At 42.1% G+C, this 24,942-nt stretch overlaps 1 protein-coding gene and 1 long non-coding RNA gene across 2 annotated transcripts in view; one reads left to right on the top strand and one right to left on the bottom strand.

Annotated features, from left to right (window-relative positions):
* Positions 1–5,578: 5,578 nt before the first annotated feature.
* VXN (vexin) lies at positions 5,579–24,049 on the bottom strand. Its single transcript, XM_063923838.1, has 6 exons — positions 23,561–24,049; positions 18,259–18,314; positions 15,936–16,083; positions 15,665–15,726; positions 8,380–8,471; positions 5,579–6,917 (listed from the first exon to the last, which is right to left on the bottom strand). Exons 1-6 carry the CDS (start codon positions 23,625–23,627, stop codon positions 6,734–6,736), a joined length of 609 nt encoding a protein of 202 aa, XP_063779908.1. The 5' UTR covers positions 23,628–24,049; the 3' UTR covers positions 5,579–6,733.
* The window catches only part of LOC134928287 (uncharacterized), a 37,737-nt gene continuing 31,048 nt past the window's right edge, over positions 18,254–24,942 (top strand). Inside the window, exons 1-2 of the long non-coding RNA XR_010177879.1 lie at positions 18,254–18,897; positions 22,322–22,383. This is a non-coding gene — a long non-coding RNA (uncharacterized LOC134928287). The remainder of the gene's footprint in view (positions 18,898–22,321; positions 22,384–24,942) is intronic.

The raw sequence follows: 24,942 nt of genomic DNA, 5'->3' as shown, positions 1-24,942 counted from the left end.
CCCAGAAATAGGGCCTTTGTGATGTCACTGATGTGTAGTCCAACAATATGTAACTTGTGATGTCAGCAGTTGTTACTGCAATTTAGTCCAGCAATAATGCCTTTGTGATGTCACTGGTGTGTAGTCCAGCAATAGGGTCTTTGTGATGTCAGCAGTTACTATTTGGGTAGACCAGCAATAGAGCCTTTGTGATGTCACTGCTGTGTAGTCCAGCAATAGTGCCTTATTGTTGTCAACAGATACTGCAGTGTAGTACAGTAATAGTGCATTGTTATGTCAATGCTATGTAGTCCAGCAATAGTACCATTGTGATGACACTAGAATCTACTGGGTAGCACAGCAATAGTGCCTTTGTGATGTAAATGATATGCAGTCTAGCAATAGTGCCATTGTGATGTCAGCAGTTACTGTTGTGTAGGCCAGAAATAGGGCCTTTGTGATGTCACTGTTGTGTAGTCTAGCAATATTTAATGTGTGATGTTAGCAGTTGTTACTGCAGTGTAGTCCAGCAATAATGCCTTTGTGATGTCACTGCTGTGTAGCCCAGCAATAGGGTATTTGTGATGCCAGCAGTTACTATTTGGGTAGACCAGCAATAGAGACTTTGTGATGTCACTGCTGTGTAGTCCAGCAATATTTAATTTGTGATGTCAGCAGTTGTTACTGCAATCTAGTCCAGCAATAATGCCTTTGTGATGTTACTGGTGTGTGGTCCAGCAATAGGGTCTTTGTGATGTCAGCAGTTACTATTTGGATAGACCAGCAATAGAGCTTTTGTGATGTCACTGCTGTGTAGTCCAGCAATAGTGCCTTATTGTTGTCAGTAGTTTTGTCAGTAGTTACTGCAGTGTAGTCCAGCAATAGTGCCTTTTGTGATGTCAATGCTGTGTTGTCCAGCAATAGTGCCATTGTGATGTCACTAGTTACTACTGGGTAGCCCAGCAATAGTGCCTTTGTGATGTCAATGATGTGTAGTCTAGCAATAGTGCCATTGTGATGTCAGCAGTTACTGCTGTGTAGCCCAGAAATAGGGCTTTTGTGATGTCACTGCTGTGTAGTCCAGCAATATTTAAATTTGTGATGTCAGCAGTTGTTACTGCAGTGTAGTCCAGCCATAATGCCTTTGTGATGTCACTGCTGGGTAGCACAGCAATAGGGTATTTGTGATGTCAGCAGTTACTTTTTGGGTAGACCAGCAATAGAGCCATTGTGATGTCACTGTTGTGTAGTCCAGCAATAGTGCCTTATTGTTGTCAGCAGTTACTGCAGTGTAGTCAAGCAATAGTGCTTTGTAATGCCAATGCTATGTAGTCCAGCAATAGTGCCATTGTGATGTCACTAGTTACTACTGGGTAGCCCAGAAATATTGCCTTTTGTGATGTCAATGCTGTGTTGTCCAGCAATAGTACCATTGTGATGTCACTAGTTACTACTGGGTAGCCCAGCAATAGTGCCTTCGTGATGTCATTGCTGTGTAGTCCAGCAATAGGGTCTTTGTGATGTCAGCAGTTACTATTTGGGTAGACCAGCAGCAGAGCCTTTGTAATGTCATTGCTGTGTAGTCCAGCAATATATGCCTTATTGTTGTCAGCAGTTACTGCAGTGTAGTCCAGCAATAGTGCTTTATAATGCCAATGATATGTAGTCCAGCAATAGTGCCATTGTGATGTCAGCAGTTACTGCTGTGTAGCCCAGAAATAGGGCCTTTGTGATGTCACTGATGTGTAATCCAGCAATATTTAATTTGTGATGTCAGCAGTTGTTACTGCAGTGTAGTCCAGCAATAGTACCTTTGTGATGTCACTGCTGGGTAGTCCAGTTATACAGCTTTTGTGATGTCAGCAGTTACTGCTGTGTAGTCCAACAGCAATAGTGCATTTGTGATGTCAGTAGTTACTGCTGGTCCATAAGTATCAGGACTTGGCCAAAAGTGGCCTAAATACCAAAAAGTCAGCAACCTTTAAGAGATTTCCAGTAACAAAAAACAGGTTACAATATGCATGTATGATCTAGTCTTCATTTGGTTTATAACACTTTATTAACATTAAACCAATATAACACATCAGAATATAACCATAAACCAATTTAGAACAAACATTCATACTGTAGTTAATAACCATCAGTAACTGCTTTGTATACAGAGTAAACACTTCAAGTACGTATTTTTCCAAAGTTACATCTGCATAATATTACTTCAAAACATTCATACAACAGTCCTAAGTAAGTATATTACACAATAGTTGCATTTACATTTTTCATAAATAAATGAGTAAATAAATAAATAAATAAATAAAGTAAATAAATAAATAAATAAAGAAGTTGTTTTCCAAGCACTCGTAGGAAGTGGAAAATGTATTCTTCTTGTGGACATACAGTATATGACCCACGTGTTTTAAAAAATGTAGCACCTTATGTTTGGGGTGGAGCACAAGCTGTAGTCCACCTGGGAGTCCCCACTAAAAGGTTGATCATTTTACACCAGCCAAGCATTTGGTGAATTAAAATATAATGGTGCTGAGCAGCCTTTCCAGGATTGCACTACCAGAGATTAATCCTCCATTATTACTATTATCTGATCTTTCAAAAGGACAGCTTTATCCGGAGATTCATTACCATGTAATATCCTATCCTGTAACACAATACATACATTGCAGCATTGGGATCATCTCATTAAAGCATCATCATACTATGCATGTAAAGCAAAACAGAAGTAAATGGGATATAGCCTATAAATCTGAGCTGTGGTGTATATAACAACTTATGGCTAGTTAAGGGTATTATTTCGTACTACATCTGGGTATGTAAAAGTAAAGGGGGGTACACACGGAGAGATCCGTGCTTAAAATCTAAGCAATCTTGCTAGATTGCTTAGATTTTAAGCACGGATCTGCCGTGTGTATGCCCTCCAGCGATAGCGATGCGCGGCCCCGCACATCGCTATCGCCGATGCTAGATTGAGCCTGCATGCAGGCTCAATCTAGCGAGTCGCTCACTTCACCGTTGTGTGAAGTGAGCGGCCCCCCGTTGGCTTTCCCCCTCGCTCAGCACATCGCGCTGTGCTGAGCGGGGTGAGAGATGTGTGCTGAGCGGTCTGTGTTAAGATCGCTCAGCACACATCTCTCCCGTGAGTACCCCCCTTGAGGCTAATTAATTACTTTTGTAAATACAAAGGTTTATTTTAAAATATATTTTATATCATTAAGATTTACAGATTCTATTTTCTTATCCTATAATTTGGTATTTATTTTTCTTGAGCTTTAACTGAAACAAACATTCAAATGTATTTATCTTTGTTGCCCCAATACAGAAACATAACAGTAGCCTGGTCTGCCTTCCAGGTTCTAATGTAGGGAGAAGAGATGTTGAGAGGTGGGGGATGGGGGTGTGGTGGTGGTGGTGGTGGTGGGGAGGGGGGGGGGCTTCTGGGATGTGAGTTCCTGTTCACTAGTAGATAGTTATAACATAATTTAACAGTTTCCCATACTCTACCATTACAGTACAGGTTATAGCCATGGTATCGCCTGTGCTCAAGCGTGGATCGATGCCGGAATCATGACACCCCTCAGGAGACTGGCGCCGGGACACTGACAGCCAACATCCCAAAGGTGAGTATCGGGGTGGGGGTTAGGGCCTGGGGGTGGTGTTGTTAGGCACTAGAGGAGTTGAGCTTTAGGCGTTGGGGAGGGGGGTTAACCGTAGCCGACACCGCCAGAGGGTTAGCCATAGTCAACACCCCGGAGGGTTGGGGGAAGGGATAGGGGTAAAATATTTACCCCCATCCAGTGTCGGGATTCTCACTGTCAGGATGCACAGTTGGTCATGTGACCGCCGGCACCCCGACTGCCGGCATTTCATACCCAACACCCTTACGTTGTACCATGGTTTATCAAGGTATAAAGTTACTCTTTGTTTTGCTCCCAACTCTGAATTATCCCCACAATATGTATGCGGAGTTCTCTTGTAAGAGTGTTGCATTCTGTAGTCACTTACCGTCGTAAAATGAAATGTATAAAATACATGCCAATTAGCTGTATTCACTGCAAGCTCCTAAGATGATTTTTAAGTAATTGTTATATTTTTCGGAAACCGGGCTCACTTAGTATTCCTAATCTCACGCAAACAATATGTACATCTCATGGCAGACTTCTCTGGTAATAAATATGTTGTGATCTTAGCAGGACTTCCAGCATTTGTGGTGCCCAGGGCTGACAAAATAGAGGCAGCCCAAGCATGACCGCCACCTTATCCTGAAGGTGCAGTATTCAGCTGCAGCACTCCACCCCTATGTGACGTCAGTGCTGCAACACTCACTCACCATCACCACCATGAACTATGCTGCTGCCCCTACAGGAGTGATATACAGCCGCTATCTCATGGGTCTTAGCAGGGGTGCAGGGTCATGGGCTTCATTCAGCACTCGATTCATCCAGACTGTGGCAGACTTTACAATCAATCTAAAATCCTCATGGCAAACCACTGCGTGTCAAGCACTGATTTGCCTTGTGGATTTTTAGATTGATTGTAAAGACAGCCACAGTCTGGATGAACAGATGTGGTCATTCCGAGTTGATTGCTAGCTGCATTTGTTCGCAGTGCAGCGATCAGGCTAAAAAATGGCAGTTCTGCGCCGTATGCGGCGCAATGCGCACCCGCGACGTACGGGCACAACTAACGATGCAGTTTTGCACAGGGTCTAGCAAAGCATTTCAGTCGCACTGGTTGCCGAAGAGTGACTGGCATGAAGTGGGCGTTTCTGGGTGGCAACTGACCGTTTTCAGGGAGTGTTCGGAAAAACGCAGGCGTGCCAGGGAAAACGCAGGTGTGGCTGGGCGGGTGTGTGATGTCAAATCCGGAACTGAATAGTCTGAAGTGATCGCAAGCGCTGAGTAGATTATGAGCTACTCTGAAACTACACAAAAATTTTTTGCAGGCGCTCTGCGATAAAAACTTTCGCACTTCTGCTAAGCTAAAATACACTCCCAGTGGGCATGGCTGCTAAAAACTGCTAGCGAGCGATCAACTCGGAATGACCCCCAGAGTGTAGTGCTTATGGCGAAGGAAAAAGTGCTCGCAGGCACACTATTATACCATACCCTCCAACTGTACCTTTTTGGCAGATACAGTCCTTTTTTTTTTTATAGTCTTTACCTGCCAAAAAGGGCTTTGTACCGGTTTTCTACTCTCCAAATTAACATTGAAAGTATAGGAAAGCCCCATTTCCTAATTTCTACAGGTTTTCATGTCAGATGGTATGTTATAAGGTAGGAGCTAGGGAAGGGCACCCCTCTCTGTTCGGGGCTGGGACTACAGTCCCGGCAGTCCATCCCTGATGGCGGCCCTGGTCACTGCTTTCCACTGTGCTGCACAGCTAGATTAAACTTTGTGCGAGCCAGCACTGTACAAGTATGTAGAAAAGCAAGACCCGTATTTATACACATCTGCTTCAGATTGAGAAAAGGTAGATATGTTACCAAGAATGATGCTGGCAGCAGCAAGCAAAACATATAGAGATAATAAAATAGGAAAACTTTTTTTTTCTTTATACATATGATGTTTTAATGGGTAAAACTATTGCAATGTATATTTAATAAATACGAACAGATCCTCTTAGATATTACACATTGGTCTTATAGAGCAAGGTTATACAACCTGTGACTCTTCAACTGCAGTAGAACGTAAAGCCTTTGGGGGGAACAGTTCCATACCGTACTCAGGGGAAATCAGCGGCCTGAGCCTCACTACCTCCCTCCTCATACGTGATGTCATGCTTGCTGCAAAGAGTAGGCCCGCAGAATTGGATTCTCCCCCCCACCCCCTTCCCCCATGGCAGGGCCGGATCTAGGGGGGGGGGGGGGGGTGAAGGGGGCGATCGCCCCCCCTAACACAGTCATAGCCATGCCCACTTTTGAGCAGAAGAGAGCTTTCCGGGGAGAGCCTGAGGCAGAACGATGTGCTGCAGCTTATACCACAGCAGCACAGAGGAGCAAGGAGAGCAAGGGTTACAGAGCATTTGCCCCTCACTTGCTGTTGTGTGGGTACTAGGGCTAATAAATACAATTACACCATAGCACAGTCACATGTACATAGAACAATCACAAAGCTCTATCTCAGTCTCACTCAAAAAGTTCAGTCAAAATTGAGAGGAGGAGGAGTTAGGATTGCAGATGGGAGGAGTTGGGACTGTAGAGGGAGGAGTCAAGATTAAACAGTAAACCGCCCCCCCCCCTAAAGAAAATTCTAGATCCGTCCCTGCCCCAAGGCACCTGACATGATGTACAGGCTTGTGAGCAGGGTCTTCCTACCTCTATGTCTGTCTGTTATTACCCAGTTTTGTTCTATTACTGTTGTTCTAATTGTAAAACTACACAGAATATGCTGCGCTATATAAGAAACTGTTAATAATAAAAAAAATGTAAAGTATACAGGTGTCACCAGAGCAGTAACTGTGTCACCCCCTACACTTTGTGCCCTTTGTGCAGCAGCAGTCTGGTGGAAAAGGCTGGGAATTATAGTTCCACAACAACAAGAGAGACGCCAGTTATCTCTATTGTGCAGAAATGCAATCCGTATAACATTTATTATTTAGGATAATGGCAGTGTTTGTGTTACTCAAGTGCATTAGTAAGGTAGGAAATAAATAGGAAAGAAACATTGTACAGTTCTCTTTGGTGTGAAAGTAAGAGAGAGTTGTGTTGTACACTACACGGTGTTACTCCTTTGGTGCATTGTGTAATTAGTCTCCTTCGAAGGCACAGTTTGAAGCACCAATATACTCCACAGTCTTCCTGAGCCTCAGACCCATTTTCTGCAGTAAGGTTGGTGATTTTTTTGGTATGCTGGCAGGAGTCAGCGGCATATAATCCTCATTTTCCATGAGACCGTCATCTTCTGTGTGGAAAGGCCGGGGATTATTGCACCTGCAGGAGAACAACAAGAAGCAGTGAGCAGAATGGGATGATCAATTTTCAGTGGTTTTTGTAAATCTGCTGAAATGTGTAAACACACCGGCCCGAAATCCTGCCACAGACATGAGATTCCCCATCTGGAAAGTATTGTGCCACTTTTCAGCCCAATTCCCCATGGCTTAGGGTCATTAGGTCGACAAGACTTAGGTCGACAGTCATTAGGTCGACCACTATTGGTCGACACGCACTAGGTCAACATGGTCATTAGGTCAACATGAACAAGGTCGGCATGGAAAAAGGTCGACATTAATTTTTTATTTTAAATAAATAATTTTTTGAACTTTTTCATACTTTACGATCCACGTGGACTACAATTGGGAACGGTAACATGTGCCGGGCGCAGCGGTAGCGGATCGAGGCACCTTGCCCGAAGCATGACGAGCGAAGCGAGCCATGCGAGGGGACACGGTGCACTAATTGGCGTTCCCCATCAATTTAGGAAGAAACGACACCAAAAAAAGGTTAAAAAAACTCATGTCGACCTTTTCCCATGTCGACCTAGTTCATGACGACCCAATGACCAGGTCGACCCAATGACCACGTCGACCTAGTGCATGTCGACCATTAGTTGTCGACCTAATGACTGTTGACCTAAGTCTTGTCGACCTAATGACCCATACCCTTCCCCATGTCCCTCTTTGAATACAGTGTGTACATAATGCCAGCTCCTTGTAGAGAATGTTTAACTAAAGGAATCCAAATATTCAGTGTTCTATGTGTAATTGGGCCATTTAGTGCTTTGTACATTATGCTGTGTGTAAGTCTGCCAGTGGGACAATGTACGTCATTTTGTATAATTGTAAATGTACACCTGCTAATAATAACCTTAAGTGTCCCCTATTAGTCCATTTCAGACGTGTAGTTGTGATTATATTATGCATCACTATTAATTATTTAAAGACAATGACATATTTGTTTATAAATATTATACTGCCAAATTCGTATTGAAACACTACCAAGAACAGATGATAACATCCAGATGCGGAATCCCCCAACGTATTAGTTCCAGTCCACATATATTTATTCTATGCACGCACGCACACACACGCACGCACGCACACACACACACACACACACACACACACACACACACACACACACACACACACACACAAGTTCTATCCTTTTCATATCACACAAAGAGCTATATAAATAATCTTATAATTGTGATAAACAAGCAATATACTAAACAAGCAATATACGTGTATGATAACATTCTGCTGTCTGAACTTTCTAATTAGATCATTGGTATTTGCAAGTTATATGGTAAACAGATGACCCCCTAACCTGGGCCACCTGTTAGTGTTTTAAGTTGAGTGCGCATTAGGGATCTGACCCACTTCAATTACACAGTACAGCTATTGTTACCCACGTAGCAGCTGCTGGCTGAGATGTGGCTGGGGAGGGGACTTACCCTACTGTGACAGCAGTGACATGTGTTGTTGGCAAAGTGCTTGCAATGTGCTTGGTCATACTGTGGCCTAATGATGACTGGGGAAGACGTTTCTACAAAAGAGAAATAGAACATAAGACAGTAGTATAAGACATTAACCTGTCATTATCATATGGTGTGATTAAAGATACAGCAGGCTTCAATATTTATCATACTTTCTACACCCATCTATATATAATGTACTCCTCTTGTACACTTTATACCTTTTTAAAATGACATCATTAGGTGTCTGTTATAATGTATAACGTATGCAATAAGTGATCCACAATATTACATAGTAACATCTGTCTATGATTCCAACTTGTCTATAAAAATAAACTGAAATATACTTTCAACCCACACATGAAATACTTTTACATATTCACAAATAATGTTTAAAAATTTTTTTTTTTCCCCCCATTAAAGGAGTACATTAATTTATGGCTCACATCTTCCCTTCACAGTCACCCATAAGGAGACAATAATGGGTGTTATGAGTTACATACAATTTATGGGCATGCTAAGCCATAGCTCACAGCTGGGGCTTAATTATCCATTCATGTATTGGTTAGCAGCATCATTAGGGGCAGCAGGTGGGCACATTACTGTCAGATGGGAAGATTTGGTACAATCACGCTGCAACTCTATGCAGATTTACTACTTATAATAACTATCAACATAACAATAGTAAGTTTCTCATGTTGGCCACAATTCAGTGGCTATTCTAGTGTCCATACCCTCATGCAAATTTACTAAACAGACAGTTTTATTGTTATCTGTGCTTTCACAGCATTGTGTCTGTCTATCTATCTATCTATCTATCTATCTATCTATCTATCTATCTATCTATCTATCTAGTCCTGACGGTTGTGGGCGGTAGCTCCGAAACGTCGCCCATTGAAAATACAAGTCTTTATTTGCTGATTGAAAGAGTTCCCAGTGTCGTCTTTAAGGTGATGTATGTTTAACTATGTACTGGCACGGGAGCACGCTGCTTTATTAAAATAGAGTACCGGCTGATTTGGCTGTTATATATATATATATATATTCACCACACTATCCCCGGGACACTCATGAATTACACAGGTTCTGTCTGTGGCTAATATATATATATATATATATATATATATATATATATATATATATATATACACTATATATATATATACACTGCTCAAAAAAATAAAAGGAACACTAAAATAACACATCCTAGATCTGAATGAATGAAATATCCTTATTACATACTTTGTTCTTTACATAGTTGAATGTGCTGACAACAAAATCACACAAAAATTATCAATGGAAATCAAATTTATTAACCCATGGAGGTCTGGATTTGGAGTCACACTTAAAATGAAAGTGGAAAAACACACTACAGGCTGATCCAACTTTGATGTAATGTCCTTAAAACAAGTCAAAACGAGGCTCAGTAGTGTGTGTGGCCTCCACGTGCCTGTATGACCTCCCTACAACGCCTGGGCATGCTCCTGATGAGGTGGCGGATGGTCTCCTGAGGGATCTCCTCCCGGACCTGGACTAAAGCATCCGCCAACTCCTGGACAGTCTGTGATGCAACGTGGCGTTGGTGGATGGAGCGAGACATGATGTCCCAGATGTGCTCAATTGAATTCAGGTCTGGGGAACGGGCGGGCCAGTCCATAGCATCAATGCCTTCGTCTTGCAGGAACTGCTGACACACTCCAGCCACATGAGGTCTAGCGTTGTCTTGCATTAGGAGAAACCCAGGGCCAACCGCAGCAGCATATGGTCTCACAAGGGGTCTGAGGATCTCATCTCGGTACCTAATGGCAGTCAGGCTACCTCTGGCGAGCACATGGAGGGCTGTGCGGCCCCCCAAAGACATGCCACCCCACACCATTACTGACCCACTGCCAAACCGGTCATGCTGGAGGATGTTGCAGGCAGCAGAATGTTCTCCTTGGCGTCTCCAGACTCTGTCACGTCTGTCACATGTGCTCAGTGAGAACCTGCTTTCATCTGTGAAGAGCACAGGGCGCCAGTGGCGAATTTGCCAATCTTGGTGCTCTCTGGCAAATGCCAAACGTCCTGCACGGTGTTGGGCTGTAAGCCCAACCCCCACCTGTGGACGTCGGGCCCTCATACCACCCTCATGGAGTCTGTTTCTGATCGTTTGAGTAGACACATGCACATTTGTGGCTTGCTGGAGGTCATTTTGCAGGGCTCTGGCAGTGCTCCTCCTGTTCCTCCTTGCACAAAGGCGGAGGTAGCGGTCCTGTTGCTGGGTTGTTGCCCTCCTACGGCCTCCTCCATGTCTCCTGATGTACTGGCCTGTCTCCTGGTAGCGCCTTCATGCTCTGGACACTACGCTGACAGACACAGGAAACCTTCTTGCCACAGCTCGCATTGATGTGCCATCATGGGTGAGCTGCACTACCTGAGCCACTTGTGTGGGTTGTAGACTCCGTCTCATGCTACCACTAGAGTGAAAGCACCGCCAGCTTTCAAAAGTGACCAAAACATCAGCCAGAAAGCATAGGAGCTGAGAAGTGGTCTGTGATCACCACCTGCAGAACAACTCCTTTATTGGGGGTGTCTTGCTAATTGCCTATAATTTCCACCTGTTGTCTATTCCATTTGCACAACAGCATGTGAAATTGATTGCCAATCAGTGTTGCTTCCTAAGTGGACAGTTTGATTCCACAGAAGTGTGATTGACTTGGAGTTACATTGTGTTGTTTAAGTGTTCCCTTTACTTTTTTGAGCAGTGTATATACACAGGGTGATTCAAAAGTCGCCGTACACCCTTTTGTTTCAAAAACTGTGCAGGAAATGGGAAAACTGAATACTCCAGTAAGGAGATATTTGACAGTAACTTGTCAAATAACATCAGAATTTGCTGAAAAGTTTATTGCTGCATACAGATTTGAAATAGCAGTTATGGTTCAAAAGTTACAACACTTTTTGTTGCAGGTACCCGAAGATGGCTTTGACAAAAGAGGAGAGAATTGAGGTCATTTTGATGTCTGGAGAACGAAGTTTCTGTGTCATAGCTGCAGATTTTCACAACTGGCACCCAGAAAGACCTCCAATTTCACATTACTGTCAGATGCCTAATTTCCAAATTCTGAGAAACTGGAACTGTGGCTGACAAGTTACGGAGTGGTCGTCCAAAAAGTGCAACTGATGAGACAACCTCAACAATGGTTATGGCATCCTGTGTGAAGAGCCCACAACGCAGCACGCAACGTTTGTCAGCAGAATGTGGAATCAACCAGTCATCGATCGTACGAATCCTGCATGCCCATCGATGGCATCCAGTCAAGATCCAGCTACTCCAGTACCTAGCAGAGGATGAACCAGACAGACATGCAGTTTTGCATGTGGGCCTTAGAGCAACATCAACAGGATCCCTGTTTTGCACAAGGCATCTTGTTCCATGATGAGGCAAACTTTTATGTCAGTGGTGAAATTAACGGTCACAACCACAGGTACTGGAGTGACCAGAATCCACACTGGATGGAACCTTAAGATCTGCAGCTATGACACAGAAATTTGTTCTCCAGACATCAAAATGACCTCAATTCTCTCCTCTTTTGTTAAAGCCATCTTCAGTTGCCTGCAACAAAAGAAGTGTTGTAACTTTTGAACTAAAATTGCTATTTCAAATCTGTTTGCAACAATAAATTGTTCAGCAAATTCTAATGTTGTTTGACATGTTACACAACCCCCTTTCCATTTGAAAAAAATTACTTAGATTCAAGATGGCGTGCATGTTTGGAAAGGGTGTGGTTCATCAAATCGACAGTATCTAGGTCGACAATGGTTAGGTCGACCACTATAGGTCGACAGTCACTAGGTCGACATGGATGGAAGGTCGACAGGGTTTCTAGGTCGACATGTGCTAGGTCGACAGGTCTAAAGGTCGACATGAGGTTGTTGTTTTTTGGTGTCGTTTTCTTCGTAGAGTGACCGGGATCCCAAATTAGTGCACCGCGTCCCCTCGCATGGCTCGCTTCGCTCACCATGCTTCGGGCATGGTGCCTTCGCTCCGCTACCGCTTCGCTCGGCACAGTTTACCGTTCCAATCGTAGTCCACGTGGATCGTTAAGTATGAAAAAATTCAAAAAAGAAAAAAAAAGTGAAACTCATGTCGACCTTTAGACCTGTCGACCTAGCACATGTTGACCTAGAAACCCTGTCGACCTTCCATCCATGTCGACCTAGTGACTGTCGACCTATAGTGGTCGACCTAGATACTGTCGATCTTCACACCGGATCCCGTTTGGAACATACCCTAAAAGATAGCCCACCTCACCCATACTTTACTGGAGTATTCAGTTTTCCCATTTCCTGCACAGTTTTAGAAACAAAAGGGCGTACTGCGACTTTTGAATCAATATATACAGTATATATATATCTCATAGTCGCCGATTCCGTGGGTGCCCCCCGTCCCGAGCACCCACGGACAGTCAGGAGCACCCACGGAACCAGCCGCTGCCCCAGTTACCAGCCGCTAGCCGCCGCAGCCCCCGCAGTGTATTTAGACCTGCTGGGGGCTGCGGAAGCGCTTACGTACAGTGTAGTGTAAAAAACCCCACCAAAAATGGCCGCCACCAAGGAGGAGACAGACGCTAGAGGTCACATTTGATCTCTAACGCCTGTCTCCCCAGCTGGCATTTTAAGTTTTTTTTATACATTACACTGTACGGAAGCACTAGCGCAGCCCCCAGCGCATCTAAATCCACTGCGGGGGCTAGCAGCAGTAGCAGCTACCATTAGTAACAGTGAGTAGTGTCACTCACTGTGTACGATGCTGCCCGCAACCCCCGCTGCCCGCAGCAACAGTGGCTCCCCCCCTTCCCCCCCCCTCTCTCTCCCTCTCCCCATTCTCTCCCTCTCTCTCTCTCCCTCCTCCCCTCTCTCCCTCCCTCCGCCTCTCTCTCTCCCTCCCTAGATCATACAGGATCATACAGGCTCCTGTATGATCTAGTGGAAGGTGTGTTCCCTAACTCTTGATATATGAATTATTTGATACACTGAGATGATGTGTCTGTTGTGAATCTCACCTGAGATATATATATATTAAATTATGGGAATTTAGAAGCCTCCCTAGTATCGAGTGAGCCATTGATTGGTCCTCTTTGTAACATGGATGTACTATAATGTGACACTATCATGGCTTGTCTTGATAAAGATTCAGAATGATGGATCGAAACGTTGACCACTTTAAGCCAGCTATTGACTGAAATAAACTTTTTGAATAAAAATTTCTTCTGGAGAATGCACCTTCCTCAGATTGAACACTGTATATATATATATATATATATATATATATATATATAAATCCCAGTAAAGAAGGCACTCTGGAGACATCAATAATGGCAAAAATAGCAAAAAGTGTATTAAAGGTTCGACCTGAACCTTTAATACACTTTTTGCTATTTTTGCCATTATTGATGTCTCCAGAGTGCCTTCTTTACTGGGATTTGTATTTCACTTTATGTGGCACCGGAGCAAGCTGTTTTTATTAGTGGAGTGCCGGCAGTATATGGTTGTGTATATATATATATATATATATATATATACTGTATATATATATATATATATATAAAATAAAATCTGGTACATTTGTGTATTTTCGCTACGTATTTTTGTGATGCTGCAATAGCTATCTGTATTACAGCTATCATTGTGCACTATTAACAACAACTATGGCTATATCAAGAGTCTAACTGTTCGCCATATATCAGTAGAACAAAAATCAACTCCCTGATAATTAGGGGCACCACAGTGTATTTAGGTGTGTGTGTGTGGGTGGGTGGGGCATTTTGGTACCCCAATATCACTGAATGTCATCCCCTCTGGACTTACCTGCCACACCACCTACCTGACAGATATAGATATATGTAAAACAGTGATGTGCAGTGAGGTGAGGCAGAGCCTTTCCTGTCATACTTATGTATACGCCAAAGCTTTGACTATATAAAGTATATGAAAAATGCAAAGAATATATTAGAAATATCTTCTTTTTATTATTCTAATCATTTTTATAGTCAAAACTCTGGAGTAAAAAGTCTATGGCAGGTGAGGGCTATCTGCACATCTATGATTAAAGCTCACAAAATTTCCAGCTGTATATATACTGTGTATGATGCCTACATGAACCCTTTGGCTCATACATTGTGTGTAAATCTGGCTCTGGTACTAGCCAGTGCCTCCTGAGCCATTTACCGCCCCTGATTAGGTGTGGTATGTTAGATACTTAGGTCGACAGTGTCTAGGTTGACCACTATTGGTCGACAGTAAGTAGGTCGACATGGGTTCTAGGTTGCCAGGACTCTAGGTCGACATGAAAAAAGGTCAACATGAGCTTTGTTTTTTTTTAAATGTGGTGTTGTTTTCTTCGTAGAGTGACCGGGAACCCCAATTAGTGAACCGCTTCGCTCGCCATGCTTCGGGCAAGGTGCCTCGCTCTGCTACCACTGCGCTCGGCACAGGTTACCATTCCCAATTGTAGTCCACGTGGATCGTAAAGTATGAAAAAGTTCAAAAAGTGAAGTGAAAAAACCTCATGTCGACTTAGTACATGTCGACCTAGGGTCCCTGTCGACCTAGAAACCATGTTGACATACTTACTGTCGACCAGTAGTGAACCTAGGTCTTGTCGACCTAGAGACCAGACCCCCCCCCTGATTTAAAGATGTCTCTATCTATCTATCTATCTATCTATCTATCTAAGGGGCGGGGGGGGGGGGGTTACTGGGATGGGGTCAGAAAAATTACAAAGAGGGAGCTGAGGGAGAAGTGGGAAGTGAAAACTTTGCAGGGCTGGTCCCAGAGGACTGGCCAGTCCACAGCAGACAGATGCCCACTGTAGGGGCTTTAAATAGGTGGCAAGTGGAGAAGATTTGTGGGGAGGGATTATCTCCATCACTCATTACTAACCTTAACTGGTGCTCCAACCAATCATCTCCTGTCGTGTGTTTGATTGGTTGGAGCACCATATAAGATTAGTAATGCATCCTATTCTGAAGTCAGGCAAAAAACCTCCATTTATTTATGAACTTGGAAGGCGGCTGCAGTTGTGACTGCTTTATGGCCCATACAGTAAAAATAGCTTATACAATAATAGGTCAAATTAGATTTTCTGCTACTGAATTCTGTGCTTTATGGAGGTAAAAAGGATAATAAACAACATATTTACTAACAGCAGTTAAAATTGCATCAACAAGAACATTTGCTAAAGTCATGTGAAGTATGATACCATTGATTATTCTAGCCTTACGTTTTGGAGTTGCACAGTCTGTGTACTCTTCACAGACTTTGGTGTCTTTATTTCCGTACATCCTGCCACAAAATATAGAGATACAATAAAATTTCACATATTTTTCAACACTTCCATTAACTATTATACTATAATATCAGTTCCTCTGCAAATGGGTGAAGGTTACACAGGTGAAATTGAGGCTTAATAGACAATAGCTAAAAGTCAGATTGTGGTAGATTACTTATTTGGTGATTATAATTGATACGCTCATTTAAAGTAAGTTACATACTATGTTTATTAGAGCGACGAGGCCGGAACGGCTCTGGAGGAGGGAGTTTCCACACATCTTCAGCTGTGTATAGAACTTGCAGGAGATCAGTCTGCTGTGGCAGGTATTTCTGTGTCCAATGAGGACCTGCCCCCGAAATTGCGGTCACCTGCACATTGGGATAATGGACAAACAGATCATTCACATGTACAGTAAGAGTGGGACGCTTATTTATCATGGTTGCGGCATGTGTTATATACAGCAGCTCCTGGTCTGACCTGGGATTTGGAACACTGGGGCAGATGTATTAACCTGGAGAAGGCATAAGGAAGTGATAAACCAGTGATTAGCGCAAGGTGGTAAACACACCAGCCAGTGAGCTCCTAACTGTCAATTTGCATAATGGAGCTGATTGGCTGGTGCGTTTATCACCTTCACTTATCACTGGTTTATCACTTCCTTATGCTGTCTCCAGATTAATACATTTGCCCCAGTGTTCCAATCCGGGTCAGAGCCGGGATCGACCCCTTTCAAACTGTGGCTCCGACCTGGGTTATTCACGGTTCGGCTCCATTTACACCACACACGGGTGCAGTCTCTTTCTTCTCCCGGCACTTGGAGAGGACATTGTTTCCAAGCACCAGGAAATCTAGATCTTCCCACGATTGGGTCAAAACCGAAATGGTCAGAAACCTGCAGCGGGGCGGTTGGTGTCCTGTCCGGGAAGGTGTCTTTCACCGCTGTCACCGCAGAGACCGGCAAGGAGAGATTACAGCCTCCCTGTATGAAGCAGGGATGGGGTCAAATCCAGAATGGTCTAGACCATATGGGGAGACTGTAATCTCTCCCTCCCTGGTGACAGCTGTCACAGACACTGTTACCCTATCCCCATGCAGTAAACGAGACCCAGGTCGGATGACCTCGGTTACCCATTTACACTACCCCTTAAACCGGGTCCTTCCCGGGTCCAATCCTGGAGCTGCATCCCGGTATATCACGGCAATAACCCAGGTTTTTAGCAGCAGTGGAAAAGGCGTATGAAGGATGTGCGATTACAGCCCGCGTACATTATGCACACGAGATATACTATGCATTTGTTTACAGTTTATTCATTTGCTAGGAACCAGTTACATCATTGAGGCACTGCCAGACTATTGTTCATTATGGGCCTGATACTCAGACAGGCGTAAGGTAGCCGCAAGTGCACCCAGATGTACTACTTTATGCTGATGTGAGTCTCCATCTGTCTTCATGCAGAAGTTCACATTGCACAGTTATCCTCCCATAGTCTCAACCCTCAGCATTAGTTTTGCGACTTACACCTATCCCATGCAAGGTGCAAACAATCTGTCAGGTGTCCCTTCTCTGTATGCACGCCTCAAACATACATGGAAGTCTGGCTATATGCCTACAACGCTTCCATTACACTCCTTCAAGACAGTTCTTTTTCATGCGTCCGCATTGTTGGTGCCCAGAATAACCTTATTGCAGAAAGAGTACTCTGGTAACGTAATCTGCTTTTCCGCTAGATGCACCTGGACTTGCGTGCGATTCAGAATCAGGCCCTATAACTTTGACTAACTGTATGTTTTCTCTACTTATACGAGGGTGGTTCAATAAGTAAGGTAACAAGACCTCTCACATGTGTAATGTTCTCTATTTTATTCTAGTTTCCCGCCAGGCCAGAGCAGGCAGACCACTGCTTCCCCTCACAGCCATTAGCCTGCACCTCATATCTGTTATCCTGTCCCAACATCAGGTGTAGGAAGGCGGGGCTGGCGGAGACATGGTCACACATTGAGGTACGTAGTGTGATCAGATTTCTGCATCTAAAGGGCACATCAGCAGCGGAAATTCATCTCTAACTTGTCATGATGTATGGTGATAACGTCATGTCATGGAAACACGTTTGGATTTGGTGCACTGCCTTTGATAGTATGATGAGCAGCGATCCGGCCGGCCAAGATCATCCTCCACCGATGACATTTTGTGCCACATTGAAGGTCTAATTCAGGAGGACAGATGCATTTGAGTTAATGATATTGCTGACAAACTGAACTTAGTGGGTACTGTGCACAACGTCATTCATGAGCAACTGGGTTACTGGAAGTGTTCGTGCCGGGTACCTTATTACCTTATTTACTGAATCATCCTAGTTTTTCTAAGCAATTCTAAAATACTCAACCAAACCTAACCAAATTGTACAACTAACTTGCAATGTGTATGTGTACCTTAACCCTAATATGTTTTCAGCACAAGCAGTAGGGGTGTTTTGATCATAGAGTATTAGCTGTGATGTACAAATGTCTAATTTGTGAGGTTACTGCCGCAGTCTATCGCTTACGCTATTTGGGGTTGTCCTTTGAGTGCTTGATACTCTTCTTCTGGATGTGCTGTGTGCTGAAAAGTAATGAAGGAAAACCAAGTTAATATATATTTGCATTCTGCTTAACTAAGTTGTGACAATTACCTATTTCACTTTATGTGATCTGACAATGCAGGGAACATACAATATAGCACTTGTTTCTCATTATTCTCACATGTACTGTATGTGAAGGGATTAAATGAGAATTAGTTTAGAAGACAGGAGAGAGAAAAATAAGTGAGAAGGAGGAATTGAGAGGTGGGTGTACAGATGGTAAAATGTGGAAGCAGGGAAGGAGTGATGGAATGTGATGAAGAGACAGAGAATTTCCAATTTTGAGTTAAATGATAAGAAGATGACATAGGAGTCCAGAAACTGGGGGCATGTCTTGGGCTTGTTAGGTGGAGGAGGCTTTTGTAACATGTGATTGACCCTTTCTCTTTCTTCACTGTTGCATTTTTTCTCTTTTATGGGATGATAAAAAGTCCATGGTGGACTCTCTACTTGGGGTTGCAATTCTGGATAGTCCCCTTGTGTCTTCTTCAGTAAGGAAATTCTTGAGCACATGGATGGCAGAAGTAATGGTTGCGGTTCTATAAAGGAGGACCATGGTGCCAGGTGATTAGGATTTATGTTAATAAATTGTTCCACCAACATAGATTTCACTATCCGTCTGACTGTAGGTCCCTGGTTATAGCCACTTGTTGCATTCTCAAGGCATGTAAGACAAAGATATAATTTCAGCTCTGAAGTGTTACTAGTAGCTTTCTAGGGAGAGAAAGAGTAAATATAACTGCTTTGACCTTTTGATAGTGCCCAGCAACTTTAGGATGTCAAGGCCTACCACTTGTCCTTCACCTATCAGAAGGGGTGCTGGGCAGATTGGGCCAACAACATTCTAAAAATGTAGTCATCAAGGCACCAGCATCATCTTCCTCTTTCATCTTAGGTATCAGGAGTGTTGCCAATATTAGGGAACACAGAGTTGCTGCAACTGCATCAGCTCTTATCTAGTGCACCTGTTCCTAACAAGCTGCTTACTCCAGATGGAACAAATTCCAGGTCTGTTTTGTAACAAACTCCAAACAGACCTAGGGGTAAATTTACTAAGATGGGAGTTCTATTTAAGATGGGATGTTGTCCATAGCAACCAATCAGATTCTACTTCTCATTTATCTAGCACCTTCTAGTAGATAATACCTGGAATCTGATTGGTTGCTATGGGCAACATCCCATCTTAAATAGAACTCCCATCTTAGTAAATTGACCCCCCAGTATCTCCTCATGCTGTTCTTCATATCTGTGTGGGCTGTAGTTCCTGCTGCTGTTGTAAGCTTTGATCTTGTAATGCTTACTGGATTGCGTCACTGTGATGACTCTTAAAATCCAAGGAATCAGGCCTACACATTTGCACTTCGGGTACCAACTTGTCCAGGGCAGTGGTCAACTCCAGATTCCGGAGACAGGCGTGCAGTTCAACACCAGCTTTAGGAAACCCAAGAGTAGCAAAACCAAACCAAACCAAACCAAACAAAACAACAAAGAAAAAAAAGGAATGAAGAAGCTGAAAGCAGGAAGAGGATACATACAATATAAACACTAGTTACAATGGTTGATGTAGCACTGTTTGTCAGAAGAGCTGTGTTATTAGCGATAACTTCCAGTGTTTTACCACATAGTTGAATAGGTACATCCTATAGAATTTATAATGGTTAAAAGTGTCAAATAAAAGAAGTTATACAGTTTCAGGATGACATGAAAAGGGCATAGTAAACCATGGTCCACTTGTTGCACATACAACTGTGCTATTACTGTATATTCATAGTCTGTTAAAAATCTGTTCCAGCCAAATTATGTAATTTCAGTTTAGGAACCAAATCTATTGAATTCTTTAAACCAGGTGAGGGCAATCTTAGGCACTAATGCCACAGTGTGGCCCTCAGTGATGCTTTGAGTAGAACCCGCAGGGTCAGTCCTCCTCCTTTTACCTGCACTGATTCTCCCCTATCATCCAACCTCCTTCCCTCTCAGAGGTGACATGCAAGACCCTCTTCAAACAGGGGAACACAATTCTGGCCAGCACACCCAGTGAAGCCTAGGCCTCTGGGGAGCGAATTCTGCCGCAGTTAGTCCTGCTCAGTGGAATAACACTACAAACTTCTGAAGCATGTCTCCAGATAACAGATGACCTCAATCTGGGCAAACTAGATTCAGAAAAGGAAGGAGAGATCAGTCAATAACAATCTATTTTGTTTGTATATGCTGTAAATGTAATGGTGGTGGCACTCTGATCATTTATTGCCTTGTAATGTTGAACATCTTGAACTCAAAGTGAAACATTTTGACTACCCCTGCTTTCAAATTTCCATGTTATTTTACATATTTTTATACACAGTAATAACATTAACCAAACCTCAGGCTGCACACATACTGACGTATATCATTTATGCTCTGTGCAGTTTTCCCTGTACATATCATTAGCTGCCTAGTGCAATACCATTATGCCAACCTGTCAGCACAGAACAGCATTTGCACTATAAACAGTATTTCTAAATAATTAAAAAAAGCACTATTTTCTGTATTGTTATATTTTAATGTTCAAAATGATAGCAGTAACATAGTAACATAGTTAATGAGGTTGAAAAGAGGCAAAATGTCCATCGGGTTCAACCTGTATTCTGTATTAGCTGAGTTGATTATAATGTCTCTGCTGAAGTAATATTTTATGTCTAGTTAATAACTATAAATCATGTTCTTCCCAGATTATCAATGCCAATATTTTTTTAATGCTATAACCTTGGATATCTTTTTCAGTCAGAAATGTATCCAATCCGTTTTTAAATGCATTTACAGAGTCCGCCATTACCACCTTCTCTGGCAGGGAATTCTAAATTCTTATTGCCCTAACAGTGAAGAACCCTTTTCTACGTTGCGTATGGAATTTTCTCTCTAGCCTCAGCGGGTGCCCTCGTGTTCTATACAGAGTTCTTTAGATTAATAATTACTCTGATAACTCTTTGTAATGACCCTTTACATATTTGAAGATATTAATAAAGTCTCCTCTTTTTCAGTGTATACATATTCAACCTAGTAAGCCTTTCCTTGTAATCCAGTCTCTCTAGCCCTTTAATCAGTTTAGTAGTTCGCCTTTGAACCCTTTCGAATTCACCGATATTTTTTTTATAGTGTGGTGCCCGAAATGTAACATAATATTCCAGGTGCGGACGTACCAATGATTTGTACAGCGGCAGGATTACACTCTCATCCGTTGTCTCAATTTCCCGTTTTATGCATGCTAGCACTTCACTTGCCTTCTTTGCTGCACTTTGACATTGTATACGGTTATTAAGCCTATCATGAATGAGTACCCCCAAATCTTTTTCCAATACTGTTACCCCTAGATTTTCCCCATTTAATGTGTAGGATGCAAGTTTGTTTTTAGTCCCAAAGTGCATAACTTTGCATTTTTTCTATATTGAACCTCATTCTCCATTTAGACGCCCAGATTTCAAGTTTAGATAAGTAATTCTGTGGAGACTCCACATCTATTTCCGAATTAATTACCCTACACAGTTTAGTATCATCTGCAAAGATTGACACTGTGCTTTTCAGGCCTATTTCTAGGTCATTGATAAATATGTTGAACAGTAGTGGCCCGAGTACAGACCCTTGTGGTATTCCGCTGACTACTGGTGCCCAGCTGGAGGACATCCCATTGACCACTACTCTCTGTACCCTGTTATCCAGCCAGTTACTTAGCCATGTACAAACAGTTTTTCCTAGGCCAAGCACCTTTAATTTGATGATCAGTCTCCTGTGAGGTACTGTATCGAAGGCTTTTGCAAAATCTAAATAAACCACATCCACTGCTTTCCCCTGGTCAAGATTGTCGCTCACTTCCTCATAGAAGCTAACTAAGTTAGTTTGACATGTTCTGTCCCTCACAAGCCCATGCTGGTTCCTGCTAATAATCTTAGCGGTCTGCAGATACTCCTGTATGCTATCCAGTATTATTCTTTTTATTTATTTTCTTTCCTTCTAGATCGTTAAAAACTTTTACATAGTGGGCCTTATTTGGATTTGGAAGCAAGGCAGAAATAGCAGGTAAGTTTGTATCTGGAACAAACCATGTTGCCATTCAAGGGGAGCAAATACATTTATATTTTTTCTGTGCAGGGCAAATACTGTCTGCTTTTGCATGTAGCCCACAAATATTAGACAGCTTTATTTTTATATTGCAGTTTAGATTTCAGTTTGGACACCCCCACCCAAATCTAAAGCTTTCTGCACATGTTACATCTGCCCTCCTGCAGTGCAACATGGTTTTGCCCAGTTGCTTGCTTTTTTGGTTTACTTACACATCTGAATAACCTCCAGTATCACAAGTGCAGTAATTAATATTTTAATTGCTCAGCTTTTCTAAACAACACACACATTTATATATTTATTGTGTGCTACAATAACCTTCCAACCAGTGACATACAGTCAGGGTAGGAAGGGGAGGCAAAGCCTCACTTGTCATACTCCAGTATACTCCAGAGTTGTAAATATAGGTATGTTTAGAATAACACAAAGAAGATATTTATAACTTATAAATAAAATTTTTGTATTATTCTAATAATGTTTATAGTCAAATTTCACCAAATATGTATGTATATGTATATATATATATATATATATATATATATATATATACACCGCACATCACTGCTTCCAACGATGTTCCAGTTTAGAAGGGGCATTATAATGAAATTATGACAATATAATATGATTACTACTTGTGAAGACTTTTGATTTTTGCAGGATTTGTATTCACAGCGTCACCTTCAGAACACAGAAGGTTACTACACTTCATAGTATTTTATTTTCTGCATTCATTTTCACAGATTTGTCAATCACATTTGAAAACTGTCTCTAGCAAAATATTTTTCTTCAAGTTATTTTTTGGGCCTTAACTATACATTTTGTGTAATGAGCAAAGAAAGTCATTTATGGCATTTCATTATAAATGATGTCAACATTAGCCCGACTTTTTAGTTTAGATCCATGAACTACGCTTCTGTACCAATACTTGCGTAAGTATGTAGCTGATTATAACCTTAGCATGATGATACTTTTATAAAATGCAAAAACAGAATTAGACAATGGTTTGCTGCAGTTATCACTTAAACGCAAAGACAAAAAATAAAGCGGATCACGGGTGACCATACTGCTGAAACTTACAGACATTTTAGAGGTTTTAAGATCTGTCCAAAATCTGTCTCATCTTTAGGTCTCTTACCTTTGGTTGTAAAGGAAGGGTTAAATATCTGCAAAGTGTCATCATTTGGGGTGCATATCTTGTTCATTTTCACTGAGGTAGAGTGTTGTGTTCAGCAGCCTGATCAAACTCATCTGAGGCTCTCATAAATAGCTTCCCGAATTCTGAACCCCCTGATCATTGTCCAGGTTTACAAAGGATGGTCAGGCTGTAAGTGTGATCTCATCTCATTTCTTATTCCACATTGTAACATTATTTACTCCCATCTGTCTTGCCAAGAATTCCATTCATACAATGGTTTGTTGCCAATGAGCCTAGTAAACACCCCAGGGCGGTTTTGTGCATTGTCTCATTGCTGTCTTTCTTATAAACCTTTATATATCATGCTGGCACGCTTCTCAGGCTGGCTCTATGAATTATGTAGGAAGTCACAGTAAAATGTGAATGTCATCTAATTGTTTAATTACATAGTAATAAGTGTATGCAAAAGAGGTATATATTTTATGGGAAATGTATAGCCGCCTAATGATTATTTGTTATTCTGTTATAAAATTGTATCATTTATATTACCATTTTTGGTTTTCTTTATTGTCGGTTTTAGTTCCAAAATGACAATGGTTTTCCTTTTTCACATGATTGAGAAAACTTTTCATTATAAATGAATCTTCACTTTACTGATAAAAGAATCGTAGTGCTGAATACAGCAAAGGGTTTATAAAACAATGGCCAATGAAGGAACGTCTATATACATATATATATATATATTTTTTTTTTTAAATATAAAAATTCACAACAAACAATGCAATGTATTAAAATGTTAATTATTGCAATTTTCAGTCCAGATGTTGGCCATACGTTAAGTATGTCGCACATGCGACCAAAACTTTTCCCTATATATGTATAAAGAGTGGAGATTTATACGAGAAAACATACAAGCACAAAAAATATACTCTCTCTATTTCTAACACTGATTTCTAAGATATATTGTATTTATTACCAGAAGAGATTTACCTAGGGGTACACATGGGGAGATGTGTGCTGAGCGATCTAGCACAGACCGCTCAACACACCTCTCTCCCCCACTCAGCACACATTTGTGCTGAGTGGGGGAGGGAGACGCTCACTTCACCCAGCGGTGAAGTGAGCGATGTAACTACATTGTGCATGCATGCCGGACAATCTAGAACCAGCGATAGCGACACGCGGGGCCGCACATCGCTATAGCTATGGGACATACACATGGAGAGATCCATGCTTAATTTCTAAGCAATCTAGTCAGATTGCTTAGAAATGAAGCATACGTCTCTCTGTGTGTACCCCCTTAAGGGTGAACATGTGCTAAATATATTAAACTAAAGAAAAATACAGTAAGACAGAACATTACATGTAGGGGTAAATTTAAT

This window comes from Pseudophryne corroboree, chromosome 5 (genome assembly GCF_028390025.1).
Source record: "Pseudophryne corroboree isolate aPseCor3 chromosome 5, aPseCor3.hap2, whole genome shotgun sequence".
In the NCBI taxonomy this organism is placed as follows: Eukaryota; Metazoa; Chordata; class Amphibia; order Anura; family Myobatrachidae; genus Pseudophryne; species Pseudophryne corroboree.
This window is presented reverse-complemented; position numbering and strand designations above follow the sequence as displayed.